Here is a 22010-nt window from a genome sequence, read left to right on the forward strand (position 1 = left end):
GTCACACATGAGATGGTAAGACTGAACATCGACATATTGGGAATCAGTGAACTAAAATGGATGGGAATGGGTGAATTTAACTCAGAAGATCACTGCATCTATTACTGTGGGCAAGAGTCCTGTAGAAGAAGAAACGGTGCGGCCTTTATAGTTAACAAGAGCGAGGAAGGCAGTAATGGGATACAATCCCAAAAATGACAGAATGATCTCGGTTCATATCCAAGGCAAACCGTTCAATATCACAGTAATCCAAGACTATGCCCCAACCGCTGACACAGAAGAGGCTGAAGCGGACCAGAGTCGACTGTGCGACTGAACAACAACAAACTAATTCCTGCATCACTGGAGAGGCATCAAAGGAAGCCACAGGTACAACTAGGAACTCTAGAGCATGCAGGAAAGGAAAGGAAATGTCCCCTGTGCAAGCACCAGTCGTTCCGACTCTGGGGTGACGTTGCTTTCACAACGTTTTCACGGCAGACTTTTTACGGGGTGGTTTGCCATTGCCTTCCCCAGTCATCTACACTTTTCCCACAGCAAGCTAGGTACTCATTTTACCCACCTTGAAAGGATGAAAAGCTGAGTCAACCTCGAACAGGCTACCTGAAAACCCAGCTTCCGCTGGGGATCGAACTCAGGTCGTGAGCAGAGCTTAGGACTGCAGTACTGCAGCTTTAACACTCTGCGCCTGCATTGAGTTGGTAGCAAAGCTTGTAGAAAAAGCCCAGTAGGAACTCATTTGAATATTAGGCCACACCCTGATCCCAAGCCCTATGCATTAGAGGGAACCACTGTAAGAACGCTATGAGAAGGCATGCATCTCATCTAAAATTCCCGAGCCGTTCACATTTCAAAAAGGAAACGATCACACCAACACCCGATTTCTGCAGAACGTCCCAGTTGTCAGATTTGCGCTTGACCCCCATCTGTCTTTCAGTTCTAATTGCAGATCATGGTAACAACCATGTTTTTTTTAAAAAACAACAACAGAGAGCAAGACTGACGTTAAAAATAAGTATCAGGGCACCGTTACTTCCCAGTGGTAGTTACAGCACGGGGGGCATAAAAGAACGCATCCAGGTGAGATTACAATGGTCTTGGAAGATTCAATACCATTCTTTTGCTTTTTACGTCTACAGGATAACACACTCAAGACTTTTGCATATGCAGGCTTTTGTTGATCGTTCATGGCAGTTAACCCACAAGCTACTACACAATGAAACCGCCACAAACCCCCATTTCCCATCGCATCTTGTTCGTATTGTCAGCGTGGTTAAGCTTACCTTAGAAAAGAGTCATCCAGCTCTCTGCCCTGCAAGAGACAGGAGTCTCATTGGCTACCGGCAGCAGCTATTTATCCCACACGCAGAGCTTTAAAGGCTTACAGAGAGAGTCAGGTGAATGCTTTGCTCACATTTCCAAAGCTAATAGATGAGGTTCGCGCTTCTCCTGATAAAAATGAGAAGCCTCGCACAATTGAACAACTGCTGGCTAATATACAAATCCAATGATATCATAGTTATGATTGCTGGCATCAGAGTTACGATTCACTGTAGCTGCTTCCAAACAATCATGCGCATCCCTGTATGGTAAGAAGCAGAGCACGGATGTTTTATCATGGGAAACATCATGTATTTTTATGGCTGCTGTTTTATTTACATTGGAAGCAGTCTTGAACTGTGAGGCAAAAAGGCGTCTAATAAAAGTTTTACATAAATATAAATAAACAAGAGTGAAAAGAGAGCAAAAATGCTTTTTTTAAAAAAACCTGCACTTTGCAGAAAGATCACCTCTCACCCCAGACGTTATTAAAGGAGCTTTCCTGTACTGAAACTCTGCGTGTGTGTGTGGGGAGAGGGATATCAGTAAAACATAAAGACAGCTGTAAACACTGTGAAATGTTATTTATTTTGAAATTACAAATAACATCCAGAGTTTATTAAATATAGCAACGCAAACAATTCTGGCAACTTACCACCTTGCATTAAGGTCATCGCTCACATTTGGATCACATTCAAATATTAAACAAAGGCAAAGTTTTGGACCAGGGGATTCAGCGACCCATGACCCTGGCACACAGTCGCAGTTGAGACGGTTTTTGTTTTTGTCATCTGCCAGGTTAATGCTTTCCGGTGGCTTATGCTACAAATAAAAACCACACACGTCTGTTCTCACAGGAACACGGGTTGTATTTTCAAAGCCTTTACGATGTAAAGATGGAACCGAGATTTCATATAATGAAAAAATGGAATTAGTATAATGTATACTAAAGACCTGTCGTACAGTTCAGCAAAAATCCAGCGTAATTTGGAGGCCATGCAACTTGTCTAACAGATACTCATGTGGCTTCAATAGCTCCACTGCAAGGCTAATGGAGAAATCCCACTTCTCAATGGGGTTCATCCCTCCTTATGGCTGTATGTTTGTTTTTTTGCCAAAACACAACAACCCTCAGTGTGGAGAATGTGCAACTAACATTTGTTTTAGAGAGCTGTGTGAGATGTTGATTACCAACTGCTCACTTCTGTGCAGGTACAATCAAACCGACGTTACTCCCACGAGTACCGCCCCTCTAATTTGACGGTGGAACATTGCGGCTTTCTCAACCCTTGCGCAAACGAAAACCAGGGTGTGATATACCCCAGGAAAACTGCAAGGCTGCTTGTAATTCTCTCAGTTTTGCCTGAAAGTGTTTTCAAATGTTTGAAGCCAAATTTTCAAAGGTGATAACAACACACATACGCTGGTTCACTTCAATCACGGCGTTTAAGGCTGAAGTAACCATGGAGAAGTTTTTTTTTTAAACTGAAACATCAGAAACACAGCTGTAACTTGAGAACACGGATGCACCTCTAAAGGGTTCACCAGCTGCCTTTGAGAAGATCACTTTTGGAGTAGAGACACTGATTTCCCCAGAAAAGAGCAGATTAGAAACATGTGCAATAATGTGCAGCAGCTGGGCTTGCTGCACAGCCTCCAGACTCTACTTGGCCTCAGCAGGACACGGTTAACAGTACAGGTTCCTAACTCAGGGCTCGCTGCCAGTAAGCAGCTGGTATCTTCTTAAAATCAAAGGCAATGGCATTTTGTGACATGAAAAAAATGCTGAGAAATGTTCCCGCTTTAAAGCGCACAGCTGCACCACAGAAGAGGACCACTTGCAATGCAATCATGATGAATTCCTTCGAACCAAACTCTTCTTAAAAATATGACTAGCGACGGAACTTCCCACCACGGGGACTATTTCACACTGCCTTAGAACAGTGTAGTCTGCCTTGCGCCCCTGGGTTTCGCAACGAAAAAAGAAAAGAGGTGTTTTAACACCAAATGGTGTTCCATTGTGTCCTTCAGAACTTGGCCGCATCAACCGACAGCTGTGGCCCAAATGTCGCTGGAAGGCGGACTCGGGAGGACCCATCCCGGGGGGATGAAACTTCCTTCTGGGTGATCTGCCAGCACCAGGAACCGATCCCATTCGTGCCTTTAACAAAAAGGGAAGCAATGAATTGAGCATCTGGCTGCTTTGTTACTTCAAATCCTCTCTGTACAGCAGATAAGGTCAGACTTAAGCACAAAGCTAGCTGAAGCACAAGCCATGTTTCCCAGGCTCTAAACTACTGTATCAAGTAGCAGCCCACTTGATAATCAAGATGCGTAGCCATGTTAGTCTGTCTGTAGCAGTAGAAAAGAAGATACTGGATTTATATCCCACCCTCCACTTCGAGTCTCAGAGCGGCTCACAATCTCCTTTATCTTCCTCCCCCACAACAGACATCCTGTGAGATAGGTGGGCCTGAGAGGGCTCTCACAGCAGCTGCCCTTTCAAGGACAGTTCTGCAAGAGCTATGGCTGACCCAAGGCCATTCCAGCAGCTGCAAGTGGAGGAGTGGGGAATCCAACCCGGTTCTCCCAGATAAGAGAGCTCTGGATGACCCAAGGCCATTCCTGCAGCTGCAAGTGGAGGAGTGGGGAGTCAAACCCGGTTCTCCCAGATAAGAGAGCTCTGGCTGACCCAAGGCCATTCCTGCAGCTGCAACTGAAGGAGTGGGGAATCAAACCCGGTTCTCCCAGATAAGAGAGCTCTGGCTGACCCAAGGCCATTCCAGCAGGTGCAAGTGGAGGAGTGGGGAATCAAACCTGGTTCTCCCAGATAAGAGAGCTGTGGCTGACCCAAGGCCATTCCAGCAGGTGCAAGTGGAGGAGTGGGGAATCCAACCCGGTTCTCCCAGATAAGAGAGCTCTGGCTGACCCAAGGCCATTCCAGCAGGTGCAAGTGGAGGAGTGGGGAATCAAACCCGGTTCTCCCAGATAAGAGAGCTCTGGCTGACCCAAGGCCATTCCAGCAGCTGCCAGTGCAGGAGTGGGGGATCAAACCTGGTTCTCCCAGATAAGAGAGCTCTGGCTGACCCAAGGCCATTTCAGCAGCTGCAAGTGGAGGAGTGGGGGATCAAACCTGGTTCTCCCAGATAAGAGAGCTATGGCTGACCCAAGGCCATTCCAGCAGCTGCAAGTGGAGGAGTGGGGAATCAACCCCGGTTCTCCCAGATAAGAGAGCTATGGCTGACCCAAGGCCATTCCAGCAGCTGCAACTGAAGGAGTGGGGAATCAAACCCGGTTCTCCCAGATAAGAGAGCTCTGGCTGACCCAAGGCCATTCCAGCAGCTGCAAGTGGAGGAGTGGGGAATCAACCCCGGTTCTCCCAGATAAGAGAGCTCTGGCTGACCCAAGGCCATTCCAGCAGCTGCAAGTGGAGGAGTGTGGAATCAACCCCGGTTCTCCCAGATAAGAGAGCTATGGCTGACCCAAGGCCATTCCAGCAGCTGCAAGTGGAGGAGTGGGGAATCCAACCCGGTTCTCCCAGATAAGAGAGCTCTGGCTGACCCAAGGCCATTCCAGCAGGTGCAAGTGGAGGAGTGGGGAATCCAACCCGGTTCTCCCAGATAAGAGAGCTCTGGCTGACCCAAGGCCATTCCAGCAGGTGAAAGTGGAGGAGTGGGGAATCCAACCCGGTTCTCCCAGATAAGAGAGCTCTGGCTGACCCAAGGCCATTCCAGCAGGTGCAAGTGGAGGAGTGGGGAATCCAACCCGGTTCTCCCAGATAAGAGAGCTCTGGCTGACCCAAGGCCATTCCAGCAGCTGCAAGTGGAGGAGGGGGGAATCCAACCCGGTTCTCCCAGATAAGAGAGCTCTGGCTGACTCAAGGCCATTCCAGCAGCTGCAAGTGGAGGAGTAGGGAATCCAACCCGGTTCTCCCAGATAAGAGAGCTGTGGCTGACCCAAGGCCATTCCAGCAGCTGCAAGTGGAGTAGTGGGGAATCCAACCCGGTTCTCCCAGATAAGAGAGCTCTGGCTGACCCAAGGCCATTCCAGCAGCTGCAAGTGGAGGAGTGGGGAATCCAACCCGGTTCTCCCAGATAAGAGAGCTCTGGCTGACCCAAGGCCATTCCAGCAGCTGCAAGTGGAGGAGTGGGGAATCCAACCCGGTTCTCCCAGATAAGAGAGCTCTGGCTGACTCAAGGCCATTCCAGCAGCTGCAAGTGGAGGAGGGGGGAATCAAACCCGGTTCTCCCAGATAAGAGAGCTCTGGCTGACCCAAGGCCATTCCAGCAGCTGCAAGTGGAGGAGTGGGGAATCCAACCCGGTTCTCCCAGATAAGACAGCTCTGGCTGACTCAAGGCCATTCCAGCAGCTGCAAGTGGAGGAGTGGGGAATCCAACCCGGTTCTCCCAGATAAGACAGCTCTGGCTGACTCAAGGCCATTCCAGCAGCTGCAAGTGGAGGAGGGGGGAATCAAACCCGGTTCTCCCAGATAAGAGTCCATGTAGCACCTTCAAGAGGGTAGGAGCTTTTCTGCGTCACTGCTCACTTTTGTATCTGAAAAACTGAGCAACAGCTCATGAAAGCTCGTACCCTGTCACAATCTTTTTTAGTTGTTAAGGTGCTATTGGACTTTTGCTGTTTTCCACAGTCTACCTGAGATAGCTTGCACCCACAATGCCCTGTGAGGCTTCTGCAGCATCATGCCTCGAATGTCAAACAGAAAGGACACGAAGGGGCTTCCCTCTAGGGCAGGGGTGGGGAACTTCCGTCCCGAGGGCTGTATACGGCCCTCGAGGTCACTTGGTGTGGCCCTTGGGGATTGCTGGACAGATACATAGATTGCCATGTGGCAGCCTCCCTGGGGCCTGGCTGGCCAGCGAGGATCGTGGGGCCCAGCAGCTCTGTGCAGCAGCCTCCCCAGGGCCAGGCAGAGATCACAGGGCCCAGATGTACTGTGCGGCAGCCTCCCTGGGGCCTGGCTGGCCGGCGAGGATCGTGGGGCCCAGCAGCGCTGTGCAGCAGCCTCCCCAGGGCCAGGCAGAGATCACAGGGCCCAGATGTACTGTGCGGCAGCCTCCCTGGGGCCTGGCTGGCCAGCGAGGATCGTGGGGCCCAGCAGCGCTGTGCAGCAGCCTCCCCAGGGCCAGGCAGAGATCACAGGGCCCAGATGTACTGTGCGGCAGCCTCCCTGGGGCCTGTCTGGCCGGCCAGATTTGCTGCAAGGCGAGGGAAAATTACTGTCACAGTTCAGTTTGACACTTGATTATCCCAGATGGTGTGGTCTGATATGCTAATGAGTGTGTGACCTAATATGCTAATATTAGGGGATGTGGTCTAATATGCTACTGAGTCCTGCTAGGCTTTTTCTACAAAAAAGCCCTGGACCCATGCATTTGCCTAGGGCAGCGGGCTGTGTGTGTGCGCCAGATTAGGCTCTCCCCACAAAACTTCAAATAGAAAAAGAATTATTTGCATTAATTTTGCTGGCCTGAATCATTCTCCCTCGGCGGAGCGCTGTTTTTTAAGCTGATAATTTGTTATGGCTTGCGAATGATGTTATAAATATCCCTATGGCCCTTGGCAGAAAAAAGGTTCCCCACCCCTGTTCTGGGGACTGGAAAGAGAATACCGTGTGAGCACCCAGGCCAAGGCAGTGTTGGGGAAGGCTTGGCACCTCCTGCCACAGTATCTCTAAGAGCAGTGCTGACTCTTGCCAGAGGAGTCAGCAGCAGCAATTAGCTATAAAACACACTTTGTAGCAGAAACTGGGAAAGGAGCAGGGCCTATGTCATATCTGGGTCAAGTGCAATGTTCCCTCTAAGCTGCAGAGTTTTGTGAACAAAAATTCTACTTACCGTATTTTTTGGACCATAAAACGCACTTTCCCCCCCCAAAAAAGTGTGGGGGGGAGTGTGTGCGTCTTATGGAGCGAAGGTACGTACCTTCCTGGGGGGGGGATCCGCTGCCTCTGCCTCCGATCCGGCGCTTCCCCCGCGCCTCCCTGCCTGGCTCCATCTTCTTCCAGCAAGCGCTGGGATCGCTCCACGTGGCCCCACCGCAAACCCAGCGCTTCACAAGCGCCGGCTGCGGAGGGGGCAGCGTGCTTCCTCCTTGCCTGTGTGCCTGGCTCCACCTCTGATGCTTAAAGCAAGCGCTGGGATCGCTCCCGCCGCCCTCCGATCCCAGCGCTTGCTTTAAGCATCACAGCTGAAGCCAGGTACACAGGCAAGGAGGAAGCACGCTGCCCTCTCCACAGCCGGCGCTCGCGAAGCGATGGGTTTGCGGAGGGGGCGGGTGCTTCCTCCTTGCCTGTGTGCCTGGCTTCAGCTGTGATGCTTAAAGCAAGCGCTGGGATCGGAGGGCGGAGGGAGCGATCCCAGCGCTTGCTTAAGCATCAGAGGTGGAGCCAGGCACACAGGCAAGGAGGAAGCACGCTGCCCCCTCCGCAGCCAGCGCTCGCGAAGCGCTGGGTTTGCGGTGGGGCCACGTGGAGCGATCCCAGCGCGTGCTGGAAGATGGAGCCAGGCAGGGAGGCGCGGGGGAAGCACCGGATCGGAGGCAGAGGCAGCGGATCGCCCCCCCAGGAGGAAGTTGCGTCCTATCGTCCGGAGCGCCTTATGGTGCGAAAAATACGGTAGTTAGCTACTGGCATTAAAGTTGTGAGCTACTGCATAAGTTAGTGTGCTCTGGGCCGTTTTCCCTGAGCTAAGACAAAAATGTGTGAGCTAGAAACTAAAAAACTGTGAGCTAGCTCACACTAACTCAGCTTAGAGGGAACGCTGGTCAAGCGGTGTTTTTGGTGCCCCAAACAGATGGTGCCAGTGAGTGAATTGTTAGGCAATCCTTCTTACAGTTGAACAGTAACAAATATTGCAAAATATTTGCTGTGGCAAATCTGTTTGATGGTAAGATAGCTAAGTAACTGAAGCTCAACTGAAGGCTAGAACAAGGCAGTTACATCAAATCACACTACCCAATAACCTGGATTGTTTTTGGAAGAGGCCGCTCTCTCTTACCTTATCTGGATGAGAGCTGGCACAGAATATTCAGCTTGTAAATAATATTGCCTGAACGGCTCCAAAAGGTGATAGAGGGGAAATTCTTCTGTAAAACGTAAAGAAGAAATGATATCAAAGCCCAGCAATAAAACAGAGTAATAAAGCCTAGCATCTCTCCCCTATATTCACCAAATACATCAGTCACAGAACATGCTAAAGCCTGACTTCAGAAACAGCTATAGCAGATCCAGTCAGAAGTCTAGGGGTTTTCACGGAAACAAACAATGGTACAAAAATGGGAGAATCTCAAGTGATTTCACATTCGGGCTTTTTGAAAATTAAAAGCCAAGTATGTAACAAAAGTTTTATGAGAAGCTACCTCCAATGTGGGTTGACTGTTAGAATCTCTCAGTATTTAAAATCCCCACCCCCTTACCTGGATCCCCAAAGAGCTTGCTATCCATTTCCCGTTTCTGCTGCAGGAGCTTCTCCTTTTCTTTCTTTTGCTTCTTCTCCAGTTCTCTTTTTCTCTCCTCCTCCTGTTCTCCTTCTAGCATAACTCGCAGCGCTCGTTCTTCAGCTTCGTACACTTCTGTGCGCTGTTTAATCAGCGTTCTTAAGCTCTGGACTTCGTTTTCGAAGGCTTCGTCTGCTTCAGGGGGTGGGCAGACTCCTGTATCAAAAATTAAAAGAGATTCACTTCATCGATCAGCATGCAAAACTCTGCAACGACCTTCCCAAACTGCTCACCGCCCCAGGCTCAGAGGATAAACCTTGGAAACAGTGCATTCCAGGACCACCTTCTGCCACGTATGTCTTGAATACCTGATGCTGAATCAGAACCTTGATCCATCAAGGTCAGTACTGACTAATCAGGCTGCAAGCAACTCTCTGGGGTCTTAGGCAGAGGTTTTCCCCAGCATATATTACCTGATCTTTTAAACTGGAGATGCTGCAGACTGAACCTAGGATTTTCTGTATGCAAAGCAGGCTGCTTTACCACTGAGTCACAGCCCCTTCCCATATAAGAAGATTTAGAAGCAAAGAAGGGGAGGGACGGTGGTTCAGTGGTAAGAGCATCTGCTTGGGAAGCAGGAGGTCCCAGGTTCAATCCCTGGCATCTCCAACAAAAAAGGGTCCAGGCAAAGAGGTGTGAAAAACCTCAGCTTGAGACCCTGGAGAGCCGCTGCCAGTCTGAGAAGACAATACTGACTTTGATGGACCCAGGGGGGGGTCTGATTCAGTAGAAGGCAGCTTCAGATGTTCATATGTTCAACAACAAATAATCAATATAAGCATGACAAACCTGACAAGGATATTCAAAGTGTCTGGGGGATGACATTCACAGAAAAACCCATCCACCAAATTAAGCTGTCAAAAAAAATCAGTCAAACCAAAGCCATTTATTACCAAATGGTGTCCCTTTCCCATTTTCAAGAGCCCTTCTGGAGGAATATTATTACTACCCATTTATATATGCTCACTGTAAAAAAATCGTCCATGTCTATACTATGTATTCACTCTGAACTTAAGGAAATTAAGAGCTATGGAATAAATATGCACTACATCATAGTTTTCAATAACAAAATTATTTTTACAGAGGAGATACTGAAAACTCCTTCCTCACTGTCAATGTTCCCTCTAAGCTGCAGTGTCTTGTGAGCAAAAATTCTACTTTGTGAGCGACTGGCATTAAAGCTGTGAGCTACTGCATAAATTATTGTGTTCTGGGGTCATACTTCCTGAGCTAAGACAAAAATCTGTGAGCTGAAGGCTAAAAATCTGCGAGCTAGCCCACGCTAACTCAACTTAAAGGGAACACTGCTCACTGTAGTGGTTTTTTTTCATCTGCTCTTCTAATCGTTGTTTCTGCATAAAGTAATTTTTGATTAAAACAAAAAGAAGAAACATCAAAAGCTCTCTACAAGTGCTTCAGTGCATACACAAGGCAAACAAAAGCACAGAGCCATTTGTGATTCCACATGCCACAAAGTCCAGGATGTTCACCTTTTCTGGCTGCCGCTTCTTTTCTTAGCTTCCTCAGTTTTTCCAAACCACGCAGGATTTCTGCAATCCGCTTTGTATCTGCTTGCTTTTTCCGTACTTCAGACAACACGCTATCTGCAGCAGCTTTAAGTTCCTGTTCCTAAAAGGAAACAGAATCTATTAAGAGTAAGAACAAAAAAACCAGTTCTGATGGGTCAGACTCAAGACCAGGTTGTGACAAGCATGAATGAACTCCAATGGCTGCTGGGTGCTCATTATTCCCTATGGAGACCAATCGCCATAGGTCTGGGTTGGCCAACGGTAGCTCTCCACCCAGGGCTTTTTTTGTGCAGGTGCAAGGGGTATGTGGCCTAATATGCAAATCAGTCTCTGCTGGGCTTTCCCCACAAAATCCCTGCGTGAAACAATGGCGGTGTCAGGGGGTGTGGCCTAATATGCAAATCAGTCTCTGCTGGGCTTCCTCCGCAAAATCCCTGCGCGAAACAATGGCGGTGTCAGGGGGTGTGGCCTAATATGCAAATCACTCTGCTGGGCTTCCCCCACAAAATCCCTGCACGAAACAATGGTGGTGTCAGGGGGTGTGGCCTAATATGCAAATCAGTCCATGCTGGGCTTTCCCCACAAAATCCCTGCGCGAAACAATGGCAGTGTCAGGGGGTGTGGCCTAATATGCAAATCTGTCTCTGCTGGGCTTTCCCCACAAAATCCCTGCGCGAAACAATGGCAGTGTCAGGGGGTGTGGCCTAATATGCAAATCAGTCTCTGCTGGGCTTTCCCCACAAAATCCCTGCATGAAACAATGGTGGTGTCAGGAGTGTGTGGCCTAATATGCAAATGAGTTCCTGCTGGGCTTCCCCCAAAATCCCCGCGAGAAACATTGTCGGTATTGGGGTGTGTGGCCTAATATGCAAATTAGTATCTGCTGGGCTTCCCCCACAAAATCCCTGCGCGAAACAATGGTGGTGTGGCCTAATATGCAAATGAGTTCCTGCTGGCCCCCATACAAATGTGATACAATGGCGGTGTCAGGGGGTGTGGCCTAACATGCAAATTAGTTCCTGCTGGGGCTCTTTTTCTACCCCCGACACATTCCCCACGGCAGAGCAGGGCTTCGAACCCGGGGCCGCCATCCTCCTCCTCCTCCTCACGCACCCGGTGCTTCTCCTCCACCTCCTGGGCTCGCCGGGCCCTCCAGCGGTCGATGAGCGCCTCCCGCTGGGCCTTGCGTGCCTCGGCCTCCTCCCGGGCGGCGCGGGCCTCCTGCCTCAGCCGCTTCCTGCGCAGCCGCTTCTGGCGGCTCTTGCGGCACTTGCGGCCGAGCGCGGCCAGGCAGGCGGGGTCCCGCAGGGGCCGCGTCAGCTCCCGCAGCTCCGCCAGCCGCCGCTCCGCCTCCTCGCGCCCTCCCCCGGCCCGCCACAGCTCCACCACCCCCGCCACCCGCCGCAGCGCCTCCGCCGCCACGCGCCCCGCCTCGCTGGGGCAAGGCCCGACCCACGCAGCCGCAGACGCCTCGCGGGCCCGCCGGGCCAGGAAGCGGCTCAGCCACCGCTCGTCCTCCGCGCCCGCCTCGGGCCACGGCGGGAAGGGCGGCGGCGGGAAGGCCGGGGGAGGCCCGGGGTCGCCGGGCGGGAAGGGCGAAGGGAAGAACGGCTGCGGAGGCGGCGGGAGAGGCCTGCCGCAGAACGGGGGAGGCCCCGCGGGAGGGAAGCAGGGGGGCAGGGTAGGCGGCGGCCCCGCGAAGCGGGAGGGGAAGGGCGGCAGCGACATGGCGGCGAGGCCTAGGCCGGAGCGCGTTTCCCTCAAAGGCGCAGCGGCGGCGGTTTCCCCCCGTCAGACGGCCACTTCCGGTCGGGAGCGGAAGTGGGAGGAAGCAACAGCGGCCCCTGCAGCATCGGAAGACGCAACGATGCCATTCGGTGTAAGGGGTTGGGAGAACAGGGGTGGCAGAACTGTGGCTCTTTCACACATATGTAGTCCAATTTAAGAAATATCTGGGGACTTTGGGGGTGGAGCCGGGAGACTTTGGGGGTGGAGCCGGGAGACGTTAGGGGTGGAGCCAAGATCAAGGCTGTGACAAGCATCATTGAACTCCAAAGGGAGTTCTGGCCATCACATTTTAAGGGAAATAGGAAATAATGAAGAATAGGGGCACCTTCTTTTGGGGCTCATAGAATTGGACCCCCTGGTTCAATCGTTTTGAAACTTGGGGGATATTTTGGGGAGAGGCACTAGATGCTGTATTGAATATGTAGTGCCTCTACCCCCCCCAAAAAAGCCCCCCCCCGAGCCCCAGATACCCGCAGATCAATTCTCCATGATTTTCTATGGGAATAAATCTCCATAGGGAATAATAGAGTTTCCAGCAGACATTTCCCTCCCCCCGCTTTCTGACGACCCTGAAGCAGGGGGAGGGCCTCCGAACCGGGGGTCCCCCTGCCCCCACCTGGGGATTGGCAACCCTACACTTATGGTGTGACTCTCGAAGCCCTCACCACCCGGTTGGCCAGCTTGGAGAAGGCATTTCTCTCTTTAAAGCACTTTTGCCAAGCCAGCTGGTGGCTTGGAGAATGCATTTAAAGGTTAAAGTTGCTTTCTTTCCACCCCTCCCTCCCTCCATCAACTGACATTCATGTCTTGTGGCTCTCAAACATCTGACTTTTTTCCTATGTGGCTCTTATGTTAAGCAAGTTTGGCCACTCCTGTCATAGAAGAATCCGGGTGGGTCAGCTAGAGGGTGCAGGACTGGTAAAGCGGACTGGACGGTAATAAAAATATATAATAGGGGTAGCCAAAATTGTTTAGGTGGCTTGGCTTGGGCAAGTGATTTAAAGAGAGAAATGCCTTCTCCAAGCTGGCCGATGGGCTAGTGAGGGCTTCGAGAGCCACAGATATGTGAAAGAACCACATGTGGCTCCCAAGCCAGTTTGGCCATCCTGCTCTGGAAAAACACGTTTGTTCAGTCTTGCTGTCTGAAGTGCATGCTAGAGTGCTAGATGTACAACTCCATTTTGCAGGATACTCTCAAAGTAATCGGTGGTGGTAGGACTTATCAGTTTACTTTTGGCACCCCTGAGGAACAAAAAAAAAAAAGGGACAATGCTACAGAACGTGGGTCAGCTTGGGACAGCTATGGGATTTCTGACCTCTTGGGGACTAATCGAATGGGGCAGGGAAGGGCTGCTCAGTCCATTTGTTCTCAGCGACAGCGGCAATCGCAATGAGTTATGTCTTCACAAGGCAGCCGCAAACATACCCAGGTTGTGATGGAAGAAAAGGTTGTTAACGCTGGGTCTGGAGGCTGTGAGATGCAGAAGATACATTCATATAAGGTAGCTTTGTAGAGGGGTTTACTAATCCCTGAAGAATGTTATGGGACAAGTTGACCCTGCACAAAAAAGAGACTCCGATAGAACCGAAGTAGAACCAATGGTTGGCACTGGATATTGAAAAGATAACAGAGCTGCTCTTAAACCAACTCAGGAGAAAGTTGACGTGAACTGGGCGACATCCAGAATAGACTACGGATGCAATGGCACCTTTAAGACCAATAAAATTTAATTCTGGGCATAAGCTTTTGTGTGCCTGCACTGTTTTTCAGAGCAACATTCAGTTCAAGACCTTCATCTCTAAGGGACAGCAGGGTTAAAGGTTCTAGGTCAGAGATGTCAAACTCATTCGTTAGGAGGGCCAGAGTTGACATAAATGAGATCTTGTCCGGTTGGGCCATGTCGGGCCGGGCCACGTGTGTACCTATTTAAGATTAGGTAGCAGAGATATAAATTTTATAAAGGACACAGACAAAGGTTTTAAAAAACTTAAAATAAAACATGCTTAAATCATTAGCACTCATTGATCTTTTAAGGCACTTTCTTTGTATCTCTCCCATGAGATCCTGGGAACTGGGCAAAGGAAGCTCTGGCTCTTTCCTTCCTCACGGGACCAGGAAGGGGAGGAGCCTCAGCCAATAGAAGGAAGAGAGGCTTGGCTCAGTAGCTCTGCTGTGCGACTGAGGAAAGGAAAGGTCCCGTGTGCAAGCACCAGCTGTTTCCGACTCTGGGGTGACGTTGCTTTCACGTTTTCATGGCAGACTTTTTACGGGGTGGTTTGCTATTGCCTTCACCAGACTGGCAAAACCAGCTGTCCTTCCCCCACCCCTTCCTTCTCAAGGGAGGAGCCTCAGCCAATGGAGAAAATAGAGGTTTTGCTCTGTAGCTCCTGTGCAATTGAGCAAGCCTGGCAAAAGCAAGCTGCGATGCAGAAGTAAGCATGAAAGAAGAAAAAAGCAGATGACATCCAGTTGCTCGGGGGCCTGACAGGAGCCCTCCGGGGGGCCTGATTGGGCCCCTGGGCTGCATGTCTGACACCCACGGGGTTTCCAAGGCAAGAGACTTTAGAGACCATTTGCCATTGCCTGCCTCCGCACAGAAGCCCTGGACTGCCTCGGTGGTTTCCCACACGGTTTCCCACCAAGATCTGGTGAGATCAGACTAGCCTGGGCTACCCAAGTCAGGACAGAGATGAACAGAGGTGGTTTGCTACTGCCCGCCTCTGTGTAGCAGCCCTGGACTTCCCTTGGTGATCTTCTAGCCGAGGACTAAGCAGGGCTGACCCTGATTAACTTCTGAGATCTGACAAGATCAGGCTGGCCTGAGTCACCCGGGTCGATCCCTCAAAGCAAAACAGAGAGATCCCAGCGGGCAGCCGAGTTGCTCTGAAGCAGCAGAACAAAGTAGGAGTCAAGTGGCACCTTTAAGACCAACCAAGTTTTATTCAGAACGTAAGCTTTCGTGTGCACGCAGACTTCTTCAGGCGAGGGGATGGGGGACAGTGGGCTGAAATACACGTCGTTGGTGGGTTTAAGACTGTCAACTGATACAAAGTTAGGATCAACTGGCGAAATAGTGTAATAAATTGGAAAACCATTTTGGCCTGGATAGGCATAAAAGGTAATAAAAGTTGCCTGTTAATTGGTGTTGCTCCAAGTCTTGGTAAAACAAAACGACATGTATTGCCTCGTGATGTTTTTTTCCACTTGATGAAATTAGGCGGACAAGAACATCAGTAGGAAATTATTTATTATTATTATTACTTTAATTTTATATCCTGCCCTTTCTGCAAGCGGACTCAGGGCGGCTAACAGTTATAACGGAAATACACGTCCTTTCGTTTCGCCTAGACTTGTAGCAAGAGCAATTCAACAGGCAACTTTTATCACCTTTGATTGGGATCCCACGCAAATGCTCTCCGGACCAAATGGCTTCCGATTTGTTCATTACGCTGTTTTGCCATTTGATCCTAACTTCGTATCACTTTACACTTTTCACCCACCAGCTGTATGTCGTTCTGCTCACTGCAGCCCATCCCCTCGACGGAAGAAGTCTGCACGCGTACGAAAGCTTACATTCTGAATAAAACTTCGTTTGTCTTAAAGGTACCGCTTGGCTCCTACTTTGTTTCAAAGCAAAACCGTTGGATTCGATTCACATTCAATACGAATATAAATTTAAAAAAAAAACCTCCAAAGACCTGCAACTCGCGCGGAAAGAAGGATAAAACCTGTTAGGTATAGATTTTTATTTCAGAAGTGGATCAAAAACGTACAAGTCCTTTTGCGTTTTGCTTGTTTGGGGTTGGGGGTTTTTTTGTGTTTTTTTTTACAAATACTCTACTAAAAGATAGAGTTAACTGTAAAACAAAGCGGCATTGTCTCGGCTGAAAATTTTTAAAATTAACGAGATGCAAGACCAGCACTGAAGCATATAACTTAAATAAGGATCCCGTGCGAACGGTCACTAACTGATTACAGGAAAAAGAAATATTATACAATTAGACGTTACTTCCTCGTGTATCTTAATGTTATAAGAAGGTCGGTTGGGACAAAAATACCTGGCACCAAAAAACTGATGCATGATGGTTCCAGTACGTTCAATAAAATGTACTATATTAAAATATTGGCATAGAATTTTAAATATTCTATGGGGTTTTTTTTTGTCCTTCCTGTCTCCGTTCATTCCATCGAAGAAAGGTGTCACAAGTCCCGGGTTCACCTGTTCTCACAAGATTCATGTTCCCTCCAAAAACCCCTTTATTTAAAGTCAAGTAAATACTTCTGGAACCTTTGGTATTTTACCCAATTATTTAACGCACTGCGTTACGTGTGATAAAGTGGTTGAAGATGCTCTGAAATATAGCCACGGTTCACAACTCACTTGCTCCAGACCAGTCCCAGGGGTTTGAACGCACCTATGCTGGAGGGCGTGGACCAGAGAACGGAGGCCTCGTGTCTCAAAGCCTTAAGAATCCAGTTTTTAAAGGACTGTTTTCAGGATAAATGTAACGAGTAACTCCAGCACCCACAGCATTTAAATAAAGAGATATTTCATACTTCACTTCCATGCTGAGTGATCTTCAAACAAAAGGAGCAAGATATATCCGGAAGAGATGTATGCTTAATCACCCCTGCCCCTCCTGCTGTTTTTATCATTAAAATTCTGTGACTATTGGAAATATCAGCATTGCCTTCTGGGAATGAAAAGAAAAAAAACCCCAAAAACCCTACAGCTGAGCCAAAAGCATCCCCGCAAAGGTTTTCCAGTGTGCAAAAAGGCACGTTTAGGGGTCCAAATCTTCCTGAAAGACCCTCAGAAGATTACCTTTCTCCACACTGATGCCTCACACTGTGGTCTAGGATGGGTGCTGTGTTTGACAAATACCTCTCTTTCTTCCTAGAAAACGGACAAGACACAATCTGTCGGAGTCTGTCCCGCCTAGTTTAACTTGACTTCTCTGACGCTCTCAACGCAGTCTAAACAATCTGTTTGGCTGCATGCAGAAGTCACTAACTAGGAAGGATTATGTGAGAGCGGGGGGTGCGGTGGGAATGCCAAAGTCGCACCCAACCCAACAGAGAGCTGGCGCCACAACTGCAATGGCAGGTGCTAAAGAAGGTGGGGAGATCCTTTTTGCCTGTGGCGCTCCTCCCTACAAAGCACGAAACTGCCAACGCTCCTTTCCCCTCAAAGAGTGCCAAAAAGGGCAGGAAAGGGTGAGCTTCAAAGGGGAAACGTTCACACGGCGTGCCCCCCCTACCCCCATCTCTGGCTCAGCCCTACAAAGAAAAAGAAAAAAGACGCTGAAAAAGTCATATGCTGTTCATACCTCTGCAGGTCAAGTGTCCAATGAATAAATCAATGTGATACTACCAGAAATACATGATCTGATCCCCATTAGCGTTGTCAAAAGTCTGCAGATCACGTATCGTTTTAAGGAGAGACCCAATGTTATTAGGAGGCTGCACGCAGCCAGGGGTGGTGGTGGGTGGTGGTCTCAAAATAAAAATAAAATTAAGTGCCTTTCCAACGGGGTTGTTATGCTGACGGCATTTAATTGTTTGCAGCATCCGCTTGGCGAGCCCAACTTTCCTCTTCCACGCCCGAATCGTACTCTTCTTCTGAAGATTCTTTAGCGGCTGCCCTGTGGTTCCAAAACGAGGAGGGAGCCGGTGTTTTGAGAAAGGGGGAAAAGAACAGAAAACCATTTCAGGGGGAAAAGGGAGGAAGTCATGAATGCTCAACATTAACCTTGGTGCTACTAAAGGCCATGATTGGTAGCGCCAGGTGTATTGTTGGAAGTCTGTCTGGGGCAGGGGTGCTTTGTATTCTTGGGGGCACAATGGGAGGGCTTCTAGTGTCCTGGCCCCACTGATGGACCTCCTGATGGCACCTGGTTTTTTGGCCATTGTGTGATACAGAGTGTTGGACTGGATGGGCCATTGGCCTGATCCAACATGGCTTCTCTTATGTTTGGGGCAAGTGATGCTCTCTCTATTCTTGGTTCTTGGGGTGGGGGCTCCTAGTGTCCTGGCCCCACTGATGGACCTCCTGATAGCACCTGGTTTTTTTGGCCACTGTGTGACAGAGTGTTGGACTGAGTGGGCCATTGGCCTGATCCAACATGGCTTCTCTTATGTTCTTTTGTGACACAGAGTGTTGGACTGGATGGACCACTGGCCTGATCCAACATGGCTTCTCTTAAGTTCTTATGATCCAAACAGTGGGACATTTATTTGGGCTTTTTTCCAGTCCAGTGGAATTAGATACAGTGAGTCCCATGCCATGCCTCCTATATCTTTGCAAGCCTGGTCTGAGAAGCACAAAGAGCTGGCTTGGAAAATGCATTTAAAGTTGCTTTCTTTCCACCTCTTCCTCTCTCCCACCCATCTTGTTGCTTCCCTTCGTCTTGTAGCTCTCAAACATCTGATGTTTATTCTGTGTGGCTCTTACATTAAGCAAGTTTGGCCACCCCCTGACATAAGCATTCTGGGTCTCCATTAAGAAACGGAACATATGAAGTTGCTTTCTACTGAATCAGACCCTCAAAGTCAGTCTTGTCTACTCAGGCTGGCAGCGGCTCTCCAGGGTCTCAAGCTGAGGTTTTTCACGCCTATTTGCCTGGACCCTTTTCAGTTGGAGATGCCGGGGATTGAACCTAGGACCTTCTGCTTTCCAAGCAGATGCTCTACCACTGAGCCACAGCCCCATTCATGGCTCTCCAGGGTCTCAAGCTGAGGTTTTTCATGCCTATTTGCCTGGACCCTTTTCAGTTGGAGATGCCGGGGATTGAACCTGGGACCTTCTGCTTTCCAAGCAGATGCTCTACCACTGAGCCACAGCCCCATTCATGGCTCTCCAGGGTCTCAAGCTGAGGTTTTTCATGCCTACTTGCCTGGACCCTTTTTAGTTGGAGATGCCGGGGATTGAACCTGGGACTTTCTGCTTGCCAAGCAGATGCTCTACCAATGAGCCACCGTCTCTCCCCCCAAAAAGGCAGGGTATAAATAAAGTAAATAAGATATGATTAAAACCACTGCATCGGAACCCAATTACTAAAAAGGGCAGCTACAACATTTAATGAGGAGGAAAGGGGAATCCTGCACCAAGACCTATCCGAAGGATCCCGAGAAGTGCCCACCTACCTCAGCAGCCCCCCCAACTAGTCTCAGAAGGCCAATGTTACCTGATGTATCCGGGGTCCTTTTTCCCTTCCACAACGTCTTTGTCCACCTCCACGCACACAATGTCCGAATTGGGCACTTCAAACATCGGTTCTAGCAGCAACTTCTCCTAAGGGGACGGGATGAGAAGCAGCAGTCAAAGTTTGGCCCGCAGCTGTTTTGCACGATTGCTTCCTCCCAAAAACTCACCTAACACATCAGGACAACTCCCGTAGCAAAATTAAGCGTATAAAGGTTTAACGGCACATGCCAGAAACTCTTCCTTTTTAAAATCAAGATGGGTGTTAGCAGGGGTCCTTTTGAAGACAAACAGGCGGTGGAGCTCATTAGCGTAACTCATTAGTATATGCTGCCACCCCCCCCCCCCCCACAGCCAAAAGCAACCTGATGCGAGAAAGGAGAGCCCTGGGTAAGCGATCCAGCCATCCCAAGCAGTCCTCGCTCACCTGTTGCTCACCTGGGTCGCTCCCCCGCCAGCCAAAAGGCTAGCAAGCCACCCACCACCCCCGGCAGCTAAAAGCAACCCAATGCAAGAAAGGAGAGTCCCGGGCGAGCAAGTCCTGCTTGGGCTGGCTAGAGATCCAGCCAGCTCAAGCAGGCCTTGCTTACCTGGGGCTCTCCTGGCCCCCCCCTTAAAAGTCCAGCAAGCCACCCACCACCCAAAATCACATCAGAAGTGGAGAAAGGGTGGCATGGGCTTCTCCAGGGGTTAATGAGGGCTACTGGGGGAGTGGCAAAGCCCCTGGCGGCTGGCTGGCTGCCCGCTCTCCTAATCCAGGGAGTGTTATGCAGCTGCACCTACTACTCAGTGGACAAGATAGGTGGGGAGGAGGGGGAACCCTCAGAAAGGTTCAGGAGCTGCGCTCCTGTGAGCTCCTGCTGAGTCTGAGGCTTGGGTGTTAGCCTGTCTGTAGCTAGCAGAAAAGAGCCAGAGTCCAGGAGAGCCTGAAAGACTAGCAGAATTTGTGGCAGGGGGAGGAGCTTGAATGAGTCACCGCTCGCTTCTTCAGATACAGTGAGAACGTGAGTCCATCTGTCTTTATATCTTGGAGAGAGGAGTGATTTCAGATTCCAAACGACATAAGGAAACAAACGACAATAGAAGGTGAATTTGGATTAGGCGTGCTATGCAGAGAGCTAGGATGTGGAGAAATCAACGCTGGGAATGAGACAGGAACCCGGCCAGCGAAACCGGCAGGAAATCAGCCAGGGAAGTCACCTTGTTCTAATAACAACTGTGTGCTGTGAAATCACAACTGACTGACGGGGACCCCATGCTGAAAACTAGGGAACTTGTCTAGACCAGCATCCTGCAGGAGGCTCTATGGACTGCCTTGGAGTTCTTTCTCTTGTTTTAGTGGCCATCTTGTTTGTTTGTCTTCATTCTGGTTTTTAGATTATGCGTTTATAGTTATTTGTTTTTTATATGTTGCTTTATACGAGCCCACTTGTGGGATAGGGCGGGATGTAAGTCTAATAAATAAATAAATAAATAAATAGAACAAAATAGGAGTCAAGGTGCACCTTTAAGACCAACTTAGTTTTATTCAGAACGTAAGGAGAGCCAATTTGGTGTAGTGGTTAAGTGCGCGGACTCTTATCTGGGAGAACCAGCTTTGATTCCCCACTCCTCCACTTGCACCTGCTGAAATGGCCTTGGGTCAGCCATAGCTCTGGCAGAGGTTGTCCTTGAAAGGGCAGCTGCTGTGAGAGCCCTCTCCAGCCCCACCCACCTCACAGGGTGTCTGTTGTGGGGGAGGAAGGGAAAGGAGATTCTGAGCCGCTCTGAGACTCTTCGGAGTGGAGGGCGGGATATAAATCCAATATCTTCATCTACCTCACAGGGTGTCTGTTGTGGGGGAGGAAGGGAAAGGAGATTGTGAGCCGCTCTGAGACTCTTCGGAATGGAGGGCGGGATATAAATCCAATACCTTCATCTACCTCACAGGGTGTCTGTTGTGGGGGAGGAAGGTAAAGGAGCCACTCTGAGACTCTTCGGAGTGGAGGGCGGGATATAAATCCAATATCTTCTTCTTCTTCGTGTGCTCTCTAAGCACACTTCATCAGGTACTGGATTCCTCGTCTGATGAAGTGTGCTTACACGAAAGCTGACGTTCTGAATAAAACTAAGTTGGTCTTAAAGGTACCACTTGACTCCTGCTTTGTTCTACTGCTTCAGACCAACATGGCTGACTACTTGGATCTTGTGCTGTTAGCTTTTTAAATACAGAGGTCTTATTGCTCTCATATAGCAATCTGACACATATGTGGACAAGATGCCCACCTGGGAACTGAGTTTCTTAGGAACAATCTCCTACTGGCTATCAATGTTCCCTCTAAGCAGTGGAATCTCGTGAGCCAAAATTCTGTGTTGTGAGCTACTGGCATTAAAGTTGTGAGCAAATGATTAGCTACTGCATAAATGAGTTTGATCTAGGGGCATTTTTTCCTGAGCTGAGACAAAACTGTGTGAGCTGGAGGCTAAAAAATCACAAGCTAGTTCACACTAACTCAGCTTGGAGGGAACACTGCTGTCTATACAAAGCATTCAGATTGGAGGGACGGTGGCTCAGTGGTAGAGCATCTGCTTGGGAAGCAGAAGGTCCCAGGTTCAGTCCCCGGCATCTCCACTAAAAAAGGGTCCAGGCAAAGAGGTGTGAAAAACCTCAGCT

At 49.6% G+C, this 22010-nt stretch overlaps 2 protein-coding genes and 1 non-coding gene across 4 annotated transcripts in view; all 3 read right to left on the minus strand.

The window, feature by feature from the left end:
- Positions 1-1889: 1889 nt before the first annotated feature.
- On the minus strand, positions 1890-12092 carry PDCD7 (programmed cell death 7). The gene is made up of 5 exons (XM_060260367.1): positions 11478-12092; positions 10326-10464; positions 8755-8991; positions 8337-8424; positions 1890-3481 (listed from the first exon to the last, which is right to left on the minus strand). The coding sequence occupies exons 1-5, from the start codon at positions 12090-12092 to the stop codon at positions 3364-3366; spliced, it is 1197 nt and encodes a 398-aa protein (XP_060116350.1). The 3' UTR covers positions 1890-3363.
- A 3792-nt stretch (positions 12093-15884) lies between these two features.
- The window catches only part of LOC132587696 (ATP-dependent Clp protease ATP-binding subunit clpX-like, mitochondrial), a 58271-nt gene continuing 52145 nt past the window's right edge, over positions 15885-22010 (minus strand). For both annotated transcript variants that reach the window (XM_060260012.1, XM_060260013.1), the window contains 2 exons: positions 19341-19447; positions 15885-17798 (listed from right to left, as the gene is read on the minus strand). In XM_060260012.1, the coding sequence (XP_060115995.1) occupies positions 17708-17798; positions 19341-19447 (198 nt within the window). In that variant the 3' untranslated portion in view covers positions 15885-17707. The remainder of the gene's footprint in view (positions 17799-19340; positions 19448-22010) is intronic.
- Positions 18929-19000, minus strand: TRNAS-GGA (transfer RNA serine (anticodon GGA)). The gene has a single exon. It is a non-coding gene; the product is annotated as a tRNA-Ser (tRNA).

This window comes from Heteronotia binoei, chromosome 19 (genome assembly GCF_032191835.1).
Source record: "Heteronotia binoei isolate CCM8104 ecotype False Entrance Well chromosome 19, APGP_CSIRO_Hbin_v1, whole genome shotgun sequence".
Taxonomy (NCBI): Eukaryota; Metazoa; Chordata; class Lepidosauria; order Squamata; family Gekkonidae; genus Heteronotia; species Heteronotia binoei.